The sequence below is a fragment of the Corella eumyota genome, chromosome 4, assembly GCF_963082875.1.
Source record: "Corella eumyota chromosome 4, kaCorEumy4.1, whole genome shotgun sequence".
NCBI lineage: Eukaryota > Metazoa > Chordata > Ascidiacea > Phlebobranchia > Corellidae > Corella > Corella eumyota.
The window spans coordinates 10,142,866-10,160,469 of record NC_137493.1 but is presented as its reverse complement, the minus strand read 5'-3'; the positions used below and the strand labels follow the sequence as shown (position 1 = coordinate 10,160,469).

At 29.5% G+C, this 17,604-nt stretch overlaps 2 protein-coding genes across 2 annotated transcripts; one reads left to right on the top strand and one right to left on the bottom strand.

The window, feature by feature from the left end:
• Positions 1–3,993: 3,993 nt before the first annotated feature.
• Positions 3,994–7,095, top strand: LOC145749372 (uncharacterized). Its single transcript, XM_082565120.1, has 3 exons — positions 3,994–4,181; positions 4,725–5,006; positions 5,101–7,095. The coding sequence occupies exons 1-3, from the start codon at positions 4,125–4,127 to the stop codon at positions 6,517–6,519; spliced, it is 1,758 nt and encodes a 585-aa protein (XP_082421246.1). The 5' UTR covers positions 3,994–4,124; the 3' UTR covers positions 6,520–7,095.
• Positions 7,036–15,943, bottom strand: LOC145749370 (serine/threonine-protein kinase greatwall-like). The gene is made up of 21 exons (XM_082565119.1): positions 15,769–15,943; positions 14,648–14,785; positions 14,270–14,409; positions 13,981–14,069; positions 13,552–13,664; positions 13,167–13,331; positions 12,508–12,643; positions 12,282–12,425; positions 11,427–11,584; positions 11,231–11,336; positions 11,057–11,157; positions 10,513–10,936; positions 10,327–10,404; positions 10,072–10,222; positions 9,668–9,757; positions 9,079–9,571; positions 8,891–9,013; positions 8,244–8,517; positions 7,951–8,112; positions 7,681–7,782; positions 7,036–7,593 (listed from the first exon to the last, which is right to left on the bottom strand). Exons 1-21 carry the CDS (start codon positions 15,937–15,939, stop codon positions 7,430–7,432), a joined length of 3,522 nt encoding a protein of 1,173 aa, XP_082421245.1. The 5' UTR covers positions 15,940–15,943; the 3' UTR covers positions 7,036–7,429.
• Between the last annotated feature and the right edge of the window lie 1,661 nt (positions 15,944–17,604).

The window sequence follows — 17,604 nt, the reverse complement described above, 5'->3', positions numbered from 1 at the left end:
TTATCAAGCGAATTTCTATCTTCCCCACCGCCAATTAGACGATTCGTTTGTCCGTTTAAAAACTTATTTGACAATGTTAAAAACGTCAACGATTTTTGTCAACGAAGTCAAGATTTAGAAGTGTCAAGAAAACCAGGTTTTGATCAAGTCAATTCAGTCGCATCTAATCTACAAAATAATTTATTTGGACACTTTAATAACCTTCCTACTGGTTACAATCCTAAACAATATGCGACAGAACGCACTGGAGAATTTAATTACCAACCAAGCCCAAAAACTCAAAATCTACAGACTCTAAAAGGTCGATTTAAGCAAACGCAAATGGATGAGAGCGCAATGGAGGTGTCGTCGTCTATATTTGGTTATTACCCAGAGCCCAGGTTACAACAGCTAACTGTATTTGCCAACCACCAGGAACAAAATACTTACTGTAAAACCGGAGGCAATATTTTGCCAAGTTACACTTCTGCCGTTTCAATGGAAAACAGGACCACATTAAATTGCAACGATAACATTACCAGCACTTGGTCGGTTGCTAATCAAACAAATGAAAATATAAATATCAAACATCTTCAGTCGTAAACTAAACAATAACGATTTTTCTGTATTTTGTTTTTTTAAACTTACTATGTTAACTTTGTGCTAAATAGCAATAAATAAAAAGGCCAATTTTTAGGTTCCAGGTTTATAAAAATAATAAAATATATTGCATTGTTTTTTTAATATAAAGTCGGGTATAATTGCATAGAAAAATACCCCTTTTGTATTATTTAGAACAGATTTGCGATCAACGTAAAAATTACATACCTGTTTTACTTAATTTCTTTGTTACTTGCCACTTTATTATTGTTGTTCCACACAACTGCCTTCTGTTCTTTATTATAACCGTGGGAAAGGAAATGGTTATTGGTGTATACTTCTTGTCAACTTTATCCCAAAGTAACATTAGTTTACCCTTTTATTTACCGAATTAATAAAACATACATTCTCGGTTACATTGATGCATTATCTTGTATATCTTTTTATGTAGAACTTCTTTAATTTTTAAGAACATAATTATTTAAATGTATGTGTTGCAATATGTTTTTAAAATATATAAAAACGAGTTCTAACGTCAATCTAAGGTGGATTAGGGATTGACAAAGAACTAAACTTGAATTACAAGCTTAACGTTAACTGCGAAAAATATTATTATTAAATTATACGGGGTCATGCGCCATTTGCTAAATTTGTTTATAAACTTCATAAAAAATTAATACTTCCTAAAACAAGTCTTAAATATAACAAACTACTGCTCTCACATGAAAGTTAAAAATATGTTTGTATCTACCAATATATTAACACACGATGATGACAGTTGACTTGCGAGCGATGTATATGCAAAACTTTAAACTACGATATCACGAAAACAGCTTAATTGTTTTAAAAATATTGGTATTTTCGTGCTAGTTAGAAAATGGCAATATTATTAACAAGTAAACTCCGCGGTATTATAATCCATTTAACAACATGGCACAAAAAATGGCTGATAGTTTAGAAAGAAAAATTGCAAAACACACAAGCTTTTAAGTTTACCTTTTAACAAGCAAAGCACGTCACTATTTCCTTTGACTATAATTTAATTTTTAAAAAAGTTTTTAAATTTCTTGGAATTTTTTTTTTTGATAAACTGTTTATCGTAACTAAAAATATCAGCGTGTTTAAAACATTTCAATTATACTCCCGCAAGTTGTCGCTATGTGACTAGTGACATATTATTTATTGTTTTTTTCGAGACTTTTTGCCATATGTCAGATGCGAGTATAAAAACAATATTAAAAAATTTTGTTTACTAAAATGTAACCAAACAATTTGAAATAAGGATTGTGTAACGTAATGAGTTAAGTAAACCTGAACACAATGCAAATAAAACATGTGGTTCACAATATACAATTATAAAAATTTTAAAAAGTCGTAATACACCAACACTTTAAATGGAAAAAAATTGTAGTAGATAACAACAAGACGGATTTTCGGCTAGTAACAATAAATAAATTCTAGAATTATTAATTAAAACCAGATTGTGGGACCTTTATTTAATTTTTAAATTTAAGCAATTGTGGCAAATATGACCTTATTTTAACTCGACATAAAATTCTGCCCTTGCCAATTTTGTCATCGTCAAAAAGAAACGAATTTTATATGATGTTTTGCCCCTTTCCTATAATTAAGAAATATTTGGAAAACGCTTTGAGTTGGGTGTAAGAAACTTTATGTTTACTGATTATTTTAAATTATAAAAATAACTTTATAAAGTAAATAAAAATTTTTAATTGTTAAGTTATTTATTGTCAATTACCTACTTTGTTATGCAAAAGTTTAATACGCAGAGTTAATACCAACTTTGTCGTTGCTGCAAAAAGAAATCTGTAAGTTTATCAAAATAAAAAAAATATGTGGCAATGTTAAATAATATATCAAGAATATATATGTTATGTTAAAACATAGCATTAATAACACAGTTATTTAAATAAAATATTAAAGTCTTGTTTGCTATATTATCTTGTCTAAAGTTCTTGTATTGGATTTTTGTTTTTTGTATTAATATTTTGCGCAGTTCTGTAGACTCTATGCATGTTTTCATTTTTTGCGTGTTTATAAATAAAAATAACTCCTTTTTAAGGGGAGGACACCTTTTTAGTCCTTATCAAATTGTTCACAGTTGATCCTTTTTTTTAAAATAGAGTCTGCATTAATATTTATATACTAAGCAAATATAATATTACAAATCACTGCGTAAATTATCACTGGAATATATTTGTTGCAAGTTGCGACCATATTACGACAATTAAAATGCATTCCATAAGGCGGGTCAATTCACAAGCTATTATTATGGCGAAATATTTACGAAATTTTTTTAAGCTACTGTGTGAAGTCATAACGTGAAAATTGTAACCATCGTGCTTGATGCGTGATAGCTGCGTGCTCTTTGAATGTAAATCACGTGTGATATAACACGTGATTGGAGGCGTGGTCTTACGTAACACAAAATGTTGGGAATTAATCGTTTTTATCTTAGCTCTAAATATAAAAAAACATCTTAGTTTAACACAAAACATAAAAATGTAGAATATTAGTTTAACCCACGATTATAGGTGTTTTAATTGAATTAAAATCTTGGTACGTCACTGGTACTGTGAGATTAGTTAAAAAAGTATCAACGCAAAATCGTTTGGTACTTGTAAAACCAAAACTAACTTGCGTTTGCTAAATTAATGGTCCTTTATTTAATTTTAATAAATATATACATATTATGATTCTTCAAACATATATGTTATGTCAAAATGCCTATCGCACTTTGTCCACTAAGAGCTTAAATTTCAAATAAAGTTGTTTTAATGGTTGTCAGAAAAGGGAGGATGATACTTGAAAGTCCATTTTCCAAAATAATATTTATTAGAACAATGGACCAAGAGAGGCGTTTTTTAGGGGGTATCACAGGCGTGTATTTTTAAGCCAATGATGATCAATTAAAATGAATTTTTAAAATTTATTGTATTTACAAAGAGTCACCTAATTTTATCATACAGCGTATTTCTTTTTAGTCGTCCTTAGCTAGCGATCATACTTAACAAGCTTTGTGTTTAAAAATTGACATAATTTTAAGTTGGGTTAAAATACTAGCCAGAGTTAAAGAAAGTTAAAAAAAAATATTTTGCCTCAATAAAATTAATACTTAAATTAAAAATTAAGTATGAAGATTCTGTATGTCAGGCTACGGGCTGTAGTTTAGAATCAATAGTTACATAACTTTAGTAGAAAAATGTCTAAAAAGCAGGGCACAAAGAAAGCATGCTGGTTAGCACGAGCTTTCTGTTTGAAATCACGCATTGCCGGCGTGATCATCCCTGTTATACTATGACGTATAACAATGCTTGAGTTGTGATTGGTTCTCTGCAGCAATCCGCCCATGTAGTAGCGTTGTTATTGTGCGTGGTACTTGTGTGCTTCGAGCCTGTTGATCATATCAAATCATCATTTTTCGAGGTAGCAGTTATATTCGTGCCTTTTATAATTTGAGTGTTATTTCTAGATTTAAGTAAAATAAGAAACTTCTAAAGTTTTTGTGGATTATCAACAAATATATGAAAAATATGCGGTCTCTGCCAGATTCTCCAGTAAATTCGAGTGACGAATATGAGGTAAGCTTTTTTTATTTCGCATTTTAAACATAGTGGTAGAAGAAAAACAAACCTATTAATTAGGTATTACTAGCAATACTTAAATTTCGTGTTTTAGTAAATTAAATTGGGTTGGTACATTTTTTTATTTATCAATTTGCTGTTACGTCAAAGCTGTTATTTTTTTTCTAGCAATTACAATTTAATTAAAGTAATTTGTTGGTTGTTGTTATTACGGTCATTTTAAAATAGTTTTTACTTTTTAATTTTATTTGCGTATTTGAATCCTAAAGAACTATCGTGGGCATTTTTGTTCTTTATTATTTTGATTCAGCTGTAGGCGTACTGTGGTTATGAAAACATGCGCCGAACGCGTGAACAGCACGTGATTCTATTCGCTTGCTCTGCGTGGTATTGTCGTGCTTTGTGTTATTTGAGAAACGCCCCTATTTAGGCGGCGTTGATAGGCTCACAGCGAATGGGATCGGTCGCCTATTAACGTATGGTTTCCGTGGACACGTTATTAAACTATTTGCACATATTTTAACATTATTTTTTTAACAGGGCAATTTTCATAAATCTCCCTCCATGGACTCTTTCGTAAACCAGTGTACCAAAGAAAGGACACGCCACAACAGCGCTTCGTGTGGTGGGTGTACTGATTGTGAGGCTGCTGACACACTTCTATCAATGCGCGGTTTTCCCAGCCGGTCGTCGTCTCAGCGCAAACCAGTTTTACCTCCTAGGTTAAGATATCGGAAATTACACAGACAAACCTACCTTGAAACAATTAAAAACAAAGCTGCTAAAACAAACAAAGTGCAATCTGAAATCGAAAATAATGAGGTAATTTAGTCAAAACATAATAATCCAACAGTCCTTAAATTAGTTGTTGTTTCTACATATATAACATAAAAACTATATATAATTAATATTTTAGATTGTTACTCCTCCTTATACACCACCTCCAACACTTACTCCCGACACCCAATATGCAATCACACATATCACAAATGCCCAACCAAAGGTTACGATGTCTAGCAAAAGGGCTTTAACAACGGTAACTGGATCACACAGTGTTGAAATTTGTAACAATGAAGGAAAACGATGTCGCAATGACTCAGGTTGTCAGGAAGGATCCCCTCCAAGTTGGTATATACCCAATTTTTCATCAAGCCGTTCTAATTCTCCAATTAGTATGGGAACTACATATGATAACTCATCAATTTCGGATATAAGTGAACCAATATATCTAACGCCTGTTGCTTCACCAACAAGCAATGATGAAGAACAAACGGATGTTATAAAAATAATTAAACCTATTGAAAAAGATTCTAATCAACATGATTTAAGTCAAGACTCTGAAAGTTTTAACAGAAAATTTGTCCAAAAGTTAGTTGATTCCCAAATTACTGAAAAAACATTAACTTCTGTACTCCAACAAAATGATATTAAAGTTACAACTATTCCACAAACAACGGAGCTACCAGCTACCAGTGTTCAACAAATAAGATTCTTAAATAACAACCATTCTCATTTTCGCCCAGTTACAAGCAATAGCAATATTCAAACCATGCCCATTGTTATAATGGGCAATGTACAGAGTATTCAACAGGCTGGAAGTGCTGTATTACTTTTAATGAACTCCCAAAATCAGATGCCTTTAAATGGTACACATGCAGAAGAAAGAAAACTGCAGCCCAAGCTTCACTCACTAGCCCCAGCTCAAACACTAGCACCTGTTACTATTAATGCAACATCACCTGCTCTTCCACAAAAACCTGTGGACTTGGGCAGAAGGCGAACGCATGTGTGTACCTATGATCGATGTGGAAAAACCTATTTTAAAAGTAGTCATTTAAAAGCACATTTGCGCACTCATACCGGCGAAAAACCGTTTAAGTGCAACTGGGAAGGTTGTGACAAGTGCTTTGCTCGATCTGATGAGTTATCTCGTCATAGACGAACTCATACAGGTGAGAAAAGATTTGCATGTCCCATTTGCGAAAGGCGTTTTATGAGAAGTGATCACCTAACAAAACACATGAGACGTCATAACAGCAACAGAAAAATACCGAACTGGCAAAAAGAAATTAATAAGTTTACTCCTATTCAGCAAAATATTGAGCAAGCTGTTAGTCAATCAACTGCTTTAAAAAAATCTGTAAGTGTAGCACCAACATTCTTTCCCTCGCAGCAACCAAACATTGCAACTACGACTAAGGCTCAAGTAAAGATTGCACCTAAAATTCCTTCGTTTCCATCTTCCTCTGCAACAACGGTTATTCAGTATGTGGGGATTCCTTCAACAACTTCACATTTCGCCCCTGTTATGTTAGCTGTGACTTCATCGCCATAGGCAAAATTGGTTTCCACTCACTGTTTTATAAAAAACTATTCGTACTTTCGTTTAAAAAATATTTATTTTATTTCTACATCAAATAGTTTATATATTTTATCATTTTTCCAAGATAAAACTCTGTATCTGTAATAATATCAATCTTTTTTATTTAACTAAAGTTATTGATATACTTGTATAGTTTTCGTAATTTGCCAAGAGTGCAATAACACGCCTTAAATCGAATTTGTTATATTGTCCCAAATGAGTCAACATTGCTGTATACATTTTGCCTTTTGTTTGTATCATCAAACAAAACCATTCTAATTATTTCTCCTTCTTGGCAAACTGTTATTGTGCACAAAATAATGTCATTTCATGCGAACAGTTTGTGGTATTTAACAATTTTTTACTTATATCGCAACAATTAAAACTGATTTGCTTAAACTCTAATTTTATGCCACCAAAAACAGTGTACCAATGTAGAAAGCAAAGCTTCTTTTGCTTAATTAACTATTTAAACAATTTTATGGGTATAAAGTTTTAATTCATTTTTCTTGCATTCTTTTATAACAATAAAAAAAAAGTTCAAAAAGAGCAACTTGCATATAAATTGCACAACAAAACAAAATAACTAGGTGCACAAATCAAATATAGGACACAAAGGAAATATCAGGTTAACCTAAATTCATTTCGAAGTGAAAAAATAAAAGAGCAGACAGAAAGGTAGTTGTTAAACGAAGTAATTATTTATGGTCAACAGACGGGCAAAAGTTACAAAGCTAACGTGTTTAAATTTTTTAAAACTTACAATTTTGTAAAAAAGAAATATTTTCAACATTTTTATTTGCTTGCTGTACGTAAACTAAAGCCTGCATTACTTACAGTATGTAATATTTAACAGTGCTACAGCCGCAAATTTTATTTTTCGTTAAGCGTTCCCAATGTTGATTATGGAATCAGCTTTTTCAGTATGAGCTCGTTGGTCAAAATATGCTGTATCAATATCATTGTCGGGAACTGGAATAAACTCTGGAGTCACATCCAATAAATTATCCCAAGGAAGTTCCGAAAACAAAGAATTATTTCGAATTTCTTTAAAATAAACAAGTTTGTTAAAATAAAATATTGTGCCAGTTAATATTAGCTTTAATTTAAATCAATAAAACTTTATGTATATACCCTTAGCACCAGCTCTTTCGTCAGGATTTTTTTTAAGTAATTTTTTAACAAGATCGACAGCATCGGGCGATAAACTTTCCTCTCCTTCCGGCCATTCTATTTCTAAATAAATATAATTTTTTATAAAACGCTTTATATTTAAAATACTATAGCGATATCATATCTCTCCTTTGCTGTCTTAAGTGGCTTATATTATTCCTTAAAGAAACTTTATCAGATATTTTGTTTTAATAAAAAACAGTTCTTAAAGTGAACTGGTTTTAAAGTTACCTCCGCACAAAATATTTGAAAATATTTTTTCCAAACTACTATCCGAGTAAGGTGCAATTCCAACTAAAAATTCGTACAAACAAACCCCTAAAGCCCACCAATCAACAGATGGACCATGTGGTTTATGTAACAGCAATTCAGGAGCTAAGTAATCAGGCGTGCCTTATAAGAATAAAAGATTAATTTAGTTCATTATGTATACAGGTATATTGAAAATGATTTTATATTTAAAAAACGAAACACAAGTTAAATTGATACCCTTATTTTGCCAAGCTAAAAATTAGATAAAATACCCCAAATTCTTGACTCCATTGGGTTATTTTTTATGTTTCTTTTTACACTTTTTGGAGTTCGCATCGGCGTTGGCCTGGGCGTTAAAACATTACAAAATTTGGGCGTCGTGAAAGCTGCTTCACGGAAATGACTTTTCGGTGTACAGAATGGCAGACTCGCTTTTGGGGTTTGAAAATTAACTCGAGTTGGCGTCTGTGGCAAAAAGGGTGTGCGACCAAGGGTGTTGAACCGATGTGCTGATTTAGGTTGCCATGATTGCACGTTGACGTCAGCCTGAAAACAGCAGTTACATTGTAACAATTATTTTTTTAAATATAAAAAAAATTAAAATGCATTCAAGTAAAAACATTATAATTCTTTTGTTGTGTGTTTATCTGTTTTCAAATTTGAAAAACACATATTTCAACTAAATCGGTATTATTTATTGGTGGTCAAATGGAAGTTTCAAACCAAAAAAAAATGGTAGTAGAATTTCAAAAACATGTAACACTGTTGCTTATTTTATAAATTTTATACTTTATAAAAAACATTTTAACAGAATTACAATCGTGTACTATTATTAAAGTTATGAAGAATCTAGTTATTATTTTTACTGTATAATATAACAACATTTTAACCCCTTTTTAAAAATATTTTATTTACAAACCGTTGGTCGTAATGGTGTAACGTTTCCACTAAAAAAGGTTGGTATAGTTTGTGACGTCATCAGTGTTAAAGGAATCCCGTCTTCAACACCAGATACATCTAATTCGGCACCGCTAACCAAACTCTAAAAACGAAACTTTATTTTAGGAAACATTTGAAGGATTTTTGTTTGGTAAATTACTACATTACATTTTTAATTTTAGTTGGACATGTTGTTTTAATTTCATTCTCTGTTTTTTTTGGCTTAGTAAATGGGAGTGGGATCCAACTTTGCTGTTCCTTATCATCTTCTTGAGAGGAAAAAGAGTTATTTAAGCTCTTAACATCTGGAGCGAACCCACCAGGAATGTCATTTAACGAGGGTCGGTAATCAGTGTTTGTCAAATCACCCCAACTTACCGACCTTGATTTTAGAGATAAACTATTTTCTGCTTTAAACGCAGACTTTCGCATGGCTGATTTCAACATTGCAATTTGGCTGTCATCACTAAAACTTAACTCTAAAACAGGGCTTAAAGTTCGACTGCTCTTTGCTAGGCATTCGTTTTTACTAAGATCGTAATGACTGGAGAAATCGGGTTTGGGGTTTTTGGTGATTGGCGAAATTTTACCATCAATAGAGTTGCTATGAAAATGCACAAGTTCATGGCGAGGTGACAATTCACTTGATTTCAGAGAGGTACTAAATGTGTAAGTTTTGCTGATTAATATTTACTATCTTAAGATTATGTGTTATCTTTAAAACAAAGTGACTTCTTAGGCGAGTTAGTAATGTCACCTTGTCGAGTCCAATCCAATAATTCCACTTTCCATGCTTGTTAGTCTTCTTTCCATTTCGTGACTCTGATTACAAGAAAGTGACAAGCACCTGTATCGCAAATGGATGTTATTTTACTTCCTAAAGTATTAAGCATGGCATCAGACTACAAACTGAAATATTTCAGAATTAAGCTAAACTAAAGCCACACTATTTGCCCGTGAGCCTGGCATTTAATGATAGCTCAAACAGCACACCCTACTCCAATAAAAATACATGAACTTTAAGATGGTATGAAAAAATGACGAAAAAAAAACCTAATTCAAAATCCACAGTTTTTATAATTATAACGAAATATAGCATAGAGCAGACTATTAGATATTAATTAACAAGGTAATGCTACATAATTTTTTTTTTTTAATTACTGTGCTGGTGCTCCTGCTATAATAATATCTTCTTCATTTCCACGAATATGTTCTAAAGAATGTTCATGAGATGGAGTTGAATGTGTTATGTTATTTAATTCATTGTAACTAGATGATGAGTGTTGGTCATTTGGAGAAGAGTGAAATCTTTCTTAATAATAAATTGTAACAAAATCTTTATATTAAGTACAATTTTAAGTTTACAAGCTACATTTCTTTTTGTAAGCAGAGGTTGTATAACTAAATTATATATACTTTGCTGATTTGAATCTATGTTCCTGTCAGGAGACTGTAAACGTTCAGAAGATGAGTGATGTGAACTAACTGGTGTTTCTAAGACAAGTATTGTATTTTAAGTTATAAAACAATAAATAAGGCATAAAATTATTTATAGACCACCACATAGCTAATAAAAATTATTATTTAATTTACAACATTTACCTAGATTTGATTTTTTTAACTTCTTTTCTTCGAATGAAAGATCTTTAAAGCTAACATCCATATCTGATAATGACTTTTCAAATGAAACTGATCGACTTCGATTTTGTTGGTCTTTTGATAATGATTTCTTTTTATTTATTTCAGCGTCACCTGATTCTTGACTCATATTAGGATCCAAGTATTTGGTTGTTTTTAAATTAGATTTACTGTTAAGTATATCGAGAGATGAAAATGGCGATGAAAGATTAGTATTTTTGTTTTCAGAGTTATTAAGTGTTGTTGTACAAAAATACTCTTGATTTTCAAGACTGGAAGCTTGAAAATATTTATTGTCACCTGCATTACCAAGGTTGTTACCTATTGTTGATGGTTGAGCACTATATTCTAAACTTTGATTTTGAGAAACTGGTATTTCTATTTTTTCCTTTATAAAAATAAAAATGGTAACTTTATAATAGCCGAATGCAAAAAATTTAAACCTTTTAAATTAAATGAATTTCTGTAAAACAAAGATTTGACTGGGAATTTACATTACTAGAAATACCTGTGAGATTTTTATAGACTGAATGTTTGTAGTTAATCCCGAATGTTGACTTGTTTTAATTTTTCTTTTTTTGCATGGGTGAAAAGGATATTTAGAAGTCACTAAATCAAAACAAATGCTGTATGAAATAAAAAGCTTAATAAAAAAGGGACAGTTTTTAAAAATATTTATTACAACATGGTAATTCAAGGTGATTGCTTGTACTCATTCGAAAATAATGTTTTTCATCATCCGAGGATCTCCTTCTTTGTTTTCTTGTATTACATGTTTCATTGTTCTCCTTAAATTAAAAAAATAAATTAAATTTTTACATATTTTTTAAAAGTTTCATCATATAGAAGTTACAATTTAAAAAAAAATTTATACGAACATCAAATACACTGTCTTCCGGCAAGTTATTGGAAATTGAATGATCGCTGAAAGCACTGAATATTCTTGATCTAACTGTATCTCCATCATGATTATTTTTGTTAGAGTTATGTGAATCTGAGTCCAGCGAATTTCTAAAGCAAATTGGGGACATGTGATCTAAAAAACATCACAAGAAATATTTAACCCAGTAAAAAATTGTTTTTTATCTTAAGATTCCTTAGCCTTTTTTTGCAAATCTTTGGCCTTGAAGTAAAAAGGTTGACTTTACAGCCTAAACACACGGTTACATTTGTTACCCTGACCCAGTTTAAAGTTGCCTTACACAGTTTGCACTGTTTTTTAAAATGACGATGATAACCTACCTACTGACTGGTTTTGGATTCGGTTACAACAGCTGTTGAAATTGATCCTATTACCTCATGTTGTAAAGCTAAGCATTCAACTAGTATACCACGCTGCCAGTAATGTTTTGCAAAATGAAACTAGTTTGGCCTAAGAATTACTAATCCTTTTAAACCAATGTTTATATAATCACTAGGAAGTGTCTATTTTACTTAGTAAATAAAAAACTGTCTTGTACAATAAATCTATATATACTGGTAATTTAATTCTCCGACTTAAATTTGTAATTTAACTTCTTGGTAGTTAGAAGCAATAACAAATGACCTTTAAAATTTAGTATTCACCAAATGGCCAAACTGGTCAGATTAAACTAGTTTAAATATTAGCAATCCCACCATTTTACTTGTGCCATATAATATAACATTTTAGCTAGTTAATGGATTTCAAAATACTATTTAAAAATAAAATCAACTAAAAATAAATATAAACATTAATTTAACAAATATCCTACATATGCTATCTTTAGATTGAAATCTGTTATGCAGTCTTCCAATTCCTGCAGAACTTGGAGTAAGTAAAGCTCGTCTTCCAGACTGATTAAGTGGAGAGATAAGATCCCGAACTGATGTTATTGAACCAGACATGGATCCTATTGCTAAATTAAAATAATAACTGTTTCAAATATGTTTGGTTAAGGTAATACCATAAAAAATATCAAATTTTTAAGTCTTTATTACTTCTATCACGAGAGAATAATATTCTGGCAGGAGTTTCAGTAATGTCATCAGAAACAGGTTGTTGTGACCCTGGTGGAGTTATTTTAAGTTTAGCTTTTTGGGGTGAAAATAGTTCATTTTGAGCATGTTTGCTTTCCTAATAAAACAAACCAAAGATTTTTTTCAATTTTTTAAAATATATTATGTCAGTTAAAAGTACAATTGGTATCTAAAATTAAACTAAAAAAAACTAATGTTCGATAATTAAAACGACAAATTAAAAAAATTGTGTTGCATTGATTGTTGCACATCTGAATTCTAAAATAATGTTTAAGATTTATTTAAATCTAGATTTGCAATTAACCAAATATATAACTGATTTCAAAAGTTTTTTTTGGCGACTTTCCAAAGCAAACATTTCTGCCCTTTTAAAATTCACCTTTTTAAAGGTGTTTGTAAGTGTGTATTTTCGTGATAATTTATAATATTAAAAAAAAATCAAAACAAAAAAAAACATTTCTTAACAAAAAGAAATATTTTTTCTAAAAAACTATGGTTGGCAAGGATATGACGTTGTAAACAGAACAAAAACAAAAAGGTTACAATTAAAATATTTTTCGATTTAACAAGAAATTTAGAAAATGATTAAAAAATATGAAATATTGAAATAAAATACAAACCGGGGGTAAATTTTGATTGTCTGAGATTAAAGGGCTATGTATTGTGGGAAGATAACCACGGTTACAAGTTGAATCGTCAAGGGAAAATCTTCTGCCTGCTTGTCTTGATGGTTTTCTTCTTCTAGCAGTTAATGGGGAAGCTATATTTCCAGAGGAACTTGAATTCTAAAAAAACATAAAACATTATGTTTATACGACATAAGAAAAAAATGTTTTTCTGTAAGTTTGATAGTTTATAATTGCAGAACATAAGTATTTAAAATAACTTGCAGAAAAAACACAATTTTTAAGCAATTTTAAATTAACAATGTTATTTGTGTATATAACAATATTAATCATTAAAAAATTGAAACGATTTGAAATTTAGGAAATCTAATAAACTCACAAAATTAAAGTTAGAAATAAGGGATAGAACTTGACCAGGTGTCCTGCAGTATTCTTTATTTGTTAATTTTGATGTTGCAGATGGAGTTTTGACAACATCAGACATATTTAAATCTTAATAAATGTAGGATTAAATAAATTAAAATTGCTTTGTATATATATAATAATTTAATAAAATTTTAAATAAGATTTTAAATTTTGATAAAAGGGCAATTCTATGTTGCAAAAATTTATTATTTTCTTATAACCTATTTTAAAAAGGTTAACTACTAGTTATTACACTCCACGACTTTAACTTTTTGAAGCAATTTTACTGGTGGAATTAAGTTTAGAAGACTGTTTAAACAACAAAATTTTGCTTTAATAATGTATGATTAGATAATGGTAATTTTATAAACTGTAAAAAATGCAAACAAATAAAACCACAAACCTCTATCTAATGCTACAGTAGAAAGACCAAAATCAGTCAGTTTAATGTGGCCCTTTTTCGTTACCAACATGTTGTCGGGTTTTAAATCTCTGTATTAAAAAATTGCATTAACATGAATAATTGTAAGGTGTGAAATAATTTAACAATTATCTTGTTATTCTATACATTTAACATTTAGTCCCCAACTTTAATGACTTAAAAATAAAAAGATTTGTAAGATTTATAATAAAACACAGCGAAATTCACAAATGCCACCATTATATAAAGCCCCTAAAATAACAAAATATACCTGTGTACGATGCCATGTTTATGCAAATACTCCAGTGCTAAAGTTACCTCTGCTGCATAAAGGGTCGCCATCGATTCATCAAAATAACCAAGAACAGAAAGAAGAGATTTAACATCGCCTCCAATTATGTACTCCATAATCTAAATTTAACAGAGTAGTTAATTTTTTTATTAACTTTCTTACTCTACCAATTGTGATGTATTTTTCATTAACATAACATATTGATATTTTTAAATTTAAAAGGCTTTTCCTAACATAACTTAAAATGAAACAAAAATTACAATGTAATAATGAAATGGAGCAAAAAAAATAAAAGTTTATTGCAATTTGCTCATATTTTGGTAAAACACCTGATTTGTAACAACACACTATACTTACAAGATATATATCTATAGCAGTTTCCAATGAATAGTATAAATGTACAATAAAGGGACTTTTGCTAAGTGCTAATGCTTTTCTTTCAGATAACACATTTTGGGTCATGTTTTTGCGAATCATTTTACTCTTTTTCATTACCTAAAAAAAGTTAAAATAGGTTTTAAAAATTAGGATTAGTTATATAATAAATAAAATTTACCCGGCAAATAATTAAAAAAAAATAATAAAAATGTCAGTCTTAGTTACCCTAAATGATAGAAATAAAATACTAAGTGTTAAACAATACATTTAAATAAATTTAAAAATATGATACCTTAATATATTTAGTTTTATAATAACTTTTAAGGGAGGGGTCTCTAAAATGTATAACTTTATTACCATAAGTCCTACTATTATCCTTATTTAGCAATTTATCTACATAATCTGTATAATTATATATTAAAGACATTTGATAGGTTTTAAATTTTCTAAATTTCTTCTGAGCGCAGTATTAATATTGTAATATTTTAACACTCTGTTTTGTATAAAATATTATTTGTAACGTAAACAATGAGGAATTTTAAACCTACAAAGTTACCAAAATTATGTATATAATGTTTTTAAAAAAAATGTTGACAAAAGATAAACTTGTTTAAATATTATTAAATTAAAATAGTACATGTATAAGTAAACATTGTCAGATTGTCTTGTGTGTAACAATTAGATCTTACTTAAGTCTGTGGTACCTCCAATACAGGATCGAATGGATCAAATGTATATCAAATGATTATCGAATGAACCAAATGGATTGAATGAATCAAAAATATATCAATGGGTTATAAAATGAAATAAAAAGATCGCATAAATAACCCCAACCTTTACCCATTCAGAATAAACATGCAATCCATTTGGTCTATTCGGTCCATTCGATAACCATTTAATCCATTTGGTTCATTTAACATACATGAGCAATTCAATCCTGTATAGTTTATAGGTCCCGTCGGCGTCTGACCGTCAGGTCGTTAAGTACGTTTTCACAGACAACCAACCAAATCTCATACAAACATAATTGCAAAGCAAGTTCAAGGGATACACAAACAAAATGTAATTTAATAAATATATATAAAGTATTCAAAGTTTACCTTAATAGCATAAATGTGCTTGTCTGATATTCGTTTTCCGATGTAAACATGGCCAAAAGCACCTTGACTGATGGGTTTAACAATAACAAAATCATTTACTGTGGGGGGGCAGGTTGATTTAATTTTTATTGCATCAACTTCAGAAGTATCAATATCTCGTTCAAAATCCATTTTGTCAAACTTGCTCAAATTTTGTGTAAAAAATAAAGTAATTGGAACTGTTAGACAAAGACAGTGACAGTGTTTTAGAATTTAGATCTACCGCCATTGGCGACGCGGCATTTTAGGAATAAAAATGAAGGAACTAAAAATGAAAAAAAAAATAAATAAATAAAAATAAAAAACTATGTTGCACATTTTATTTGCTTTTACACATTAAAAAATACTCGTGTATTTTTTCCTTTTTTTGTTTTCAATTGTGTAGTTTTACTAAAATGACCGTCTTTTCTTCGTATTTTAGTGCTTTCCGCACTCCCGGTCTTTCCATTATTTTTACAAATTTTGTTTTGATTTTGAAACATAATGTTGTTGTCATTATACTTATTATGGTTCAAAATCTTAGATATTAAAACGTATTTCTTAATTATAAGTATTCTTGTTATGGCAATTTTAAGCAAAAGTCTAATGAAGAAGGTTGCTGAATGACAATAAGAAAAATGGTAGAAAGGAGGGGGAGAAAAATATATAAAAAATATTCATATATTCCTTCATCTTTTTTGTTTTTTATTTTTTTTATTTTGGTTTCTACTTGTTTTAGTTGAGTTATGTTTTATGCATATTTTTTATTATATAGATTTAGGTTTTTAAAATGGTTAAACCGATTTCGAACCATAATTTATTTCTTAAATAAATCTAATTTGACTTTGTAATTTACTTTATGTAGATAATAAATATTAGTTTACCTTAGGGCTATATATAAAAATAATTAAGCGATTTTTAAAGTAACTTTTGTTGTTGAATAAGTCAAGTAGAATTCTGAAAATTTAGTATGTTGTTTACTATAATATAGAGACATATTTTATATAACTGAAAATCACTAATTATTAATTAATAAGTGTTTGTTTAATAAAATTTTAAGTTTGGCAAATTACTTAAACCAATGCTATTTTACTCGCGCACCAAAACTTTTTTATTTAAAGAGATAAAAAACAGGCCCAGTCCATTAAGCTTTATTTAATAGAAATGATATACATTTGGTATTTTTATTGTTGCAATAAACCTTGTTTTAACAGATATTGAAATATGCCTTATATTGTGTAAAACATCAATTTAGTCATATAACTTTTTTTAGTTTTTTTACACAAAAAAAACTTTTTTTGTTTGTTGCACTTTTTAATTTTTTTCGTACAAGTGGCAATTTTAAAAATCAACGCTTTGTAAATTGTTTTACAAGTAGGATTTTCACATATGTTATATGTAAAGTTTTTACATAAAACATAGCTACCAAATTCACGTTAATTAATCATCCAAGTTTTTATATTCACGCATCGGAACTATATAGGTATTGTTATGTAAACTATTATAATTAATTTAGGTTTTGTATTAAACTACTATAACAATGTTCATTCTAGTCATTTAAATCCATATCTAAGGGTTAAACAGTAAATTTCCGATTAACTTCAGGAACTTCGTAATTAATCTTCGTATTATGACTTTGACTTGGTTATTAATTTATCATTTAATTTCATTTTTCATTATACTTCCGCAATCGATGTTGTAATAAAGTGTTGTTTAAACTTTTTAACGAGTTAAACACAGAAAGTGTTGTACGAAATTTCATAAAATTGCAAAAAAAATTTTTAAAGGCTATTGATTTAACAAACAAAAAATTTATAG

Bases quoted from the DNA above. Each gene is read 5' to 3' on its own strand.
- LOC145749372 (XM_082565120.1), top strand. From the start codon at position 4,125: ATGAAAAATATGCGGTCTCTGCCAGATTCTCCAGTAAATTCGAGTGAC. The intron at 4,182-4,724 runs GTAAGCTTTTTT...TTTTTTTAACAG, and splicing joins ATTCGAGTGACGAATATGAG to GGCAATTTTCATAAATCTCC. The intron at 5,007-5,100 runs GTAATTTAGTCA...TTAATATTTTAG, and splicing joins CTGAAATCGAAAATAATGAG to ATTGTTACTCCTCCTTATAC.
- LOC145749370 (XM_082565119.1), bottom strand. From the start codon at position 15,939: ATGGATTTTGAACGAGATATTGATACTTCTGAAGTTGATGCAATAAAA. The intron at 12,426-12,507 runs GTAATAAAGACT...ATTTTAATTTAG, and splicing joins ATTATTCTCTCGTGATAGAA to CAATAGGATCCATGTCTGGT. The intron at 9,572-9,667 runs GTGACATTACTA...TTACACATTTAG, and splicing joins ATTGGATTGGACTCGACAAG to TACCTCTCTGAAATCAAGTG.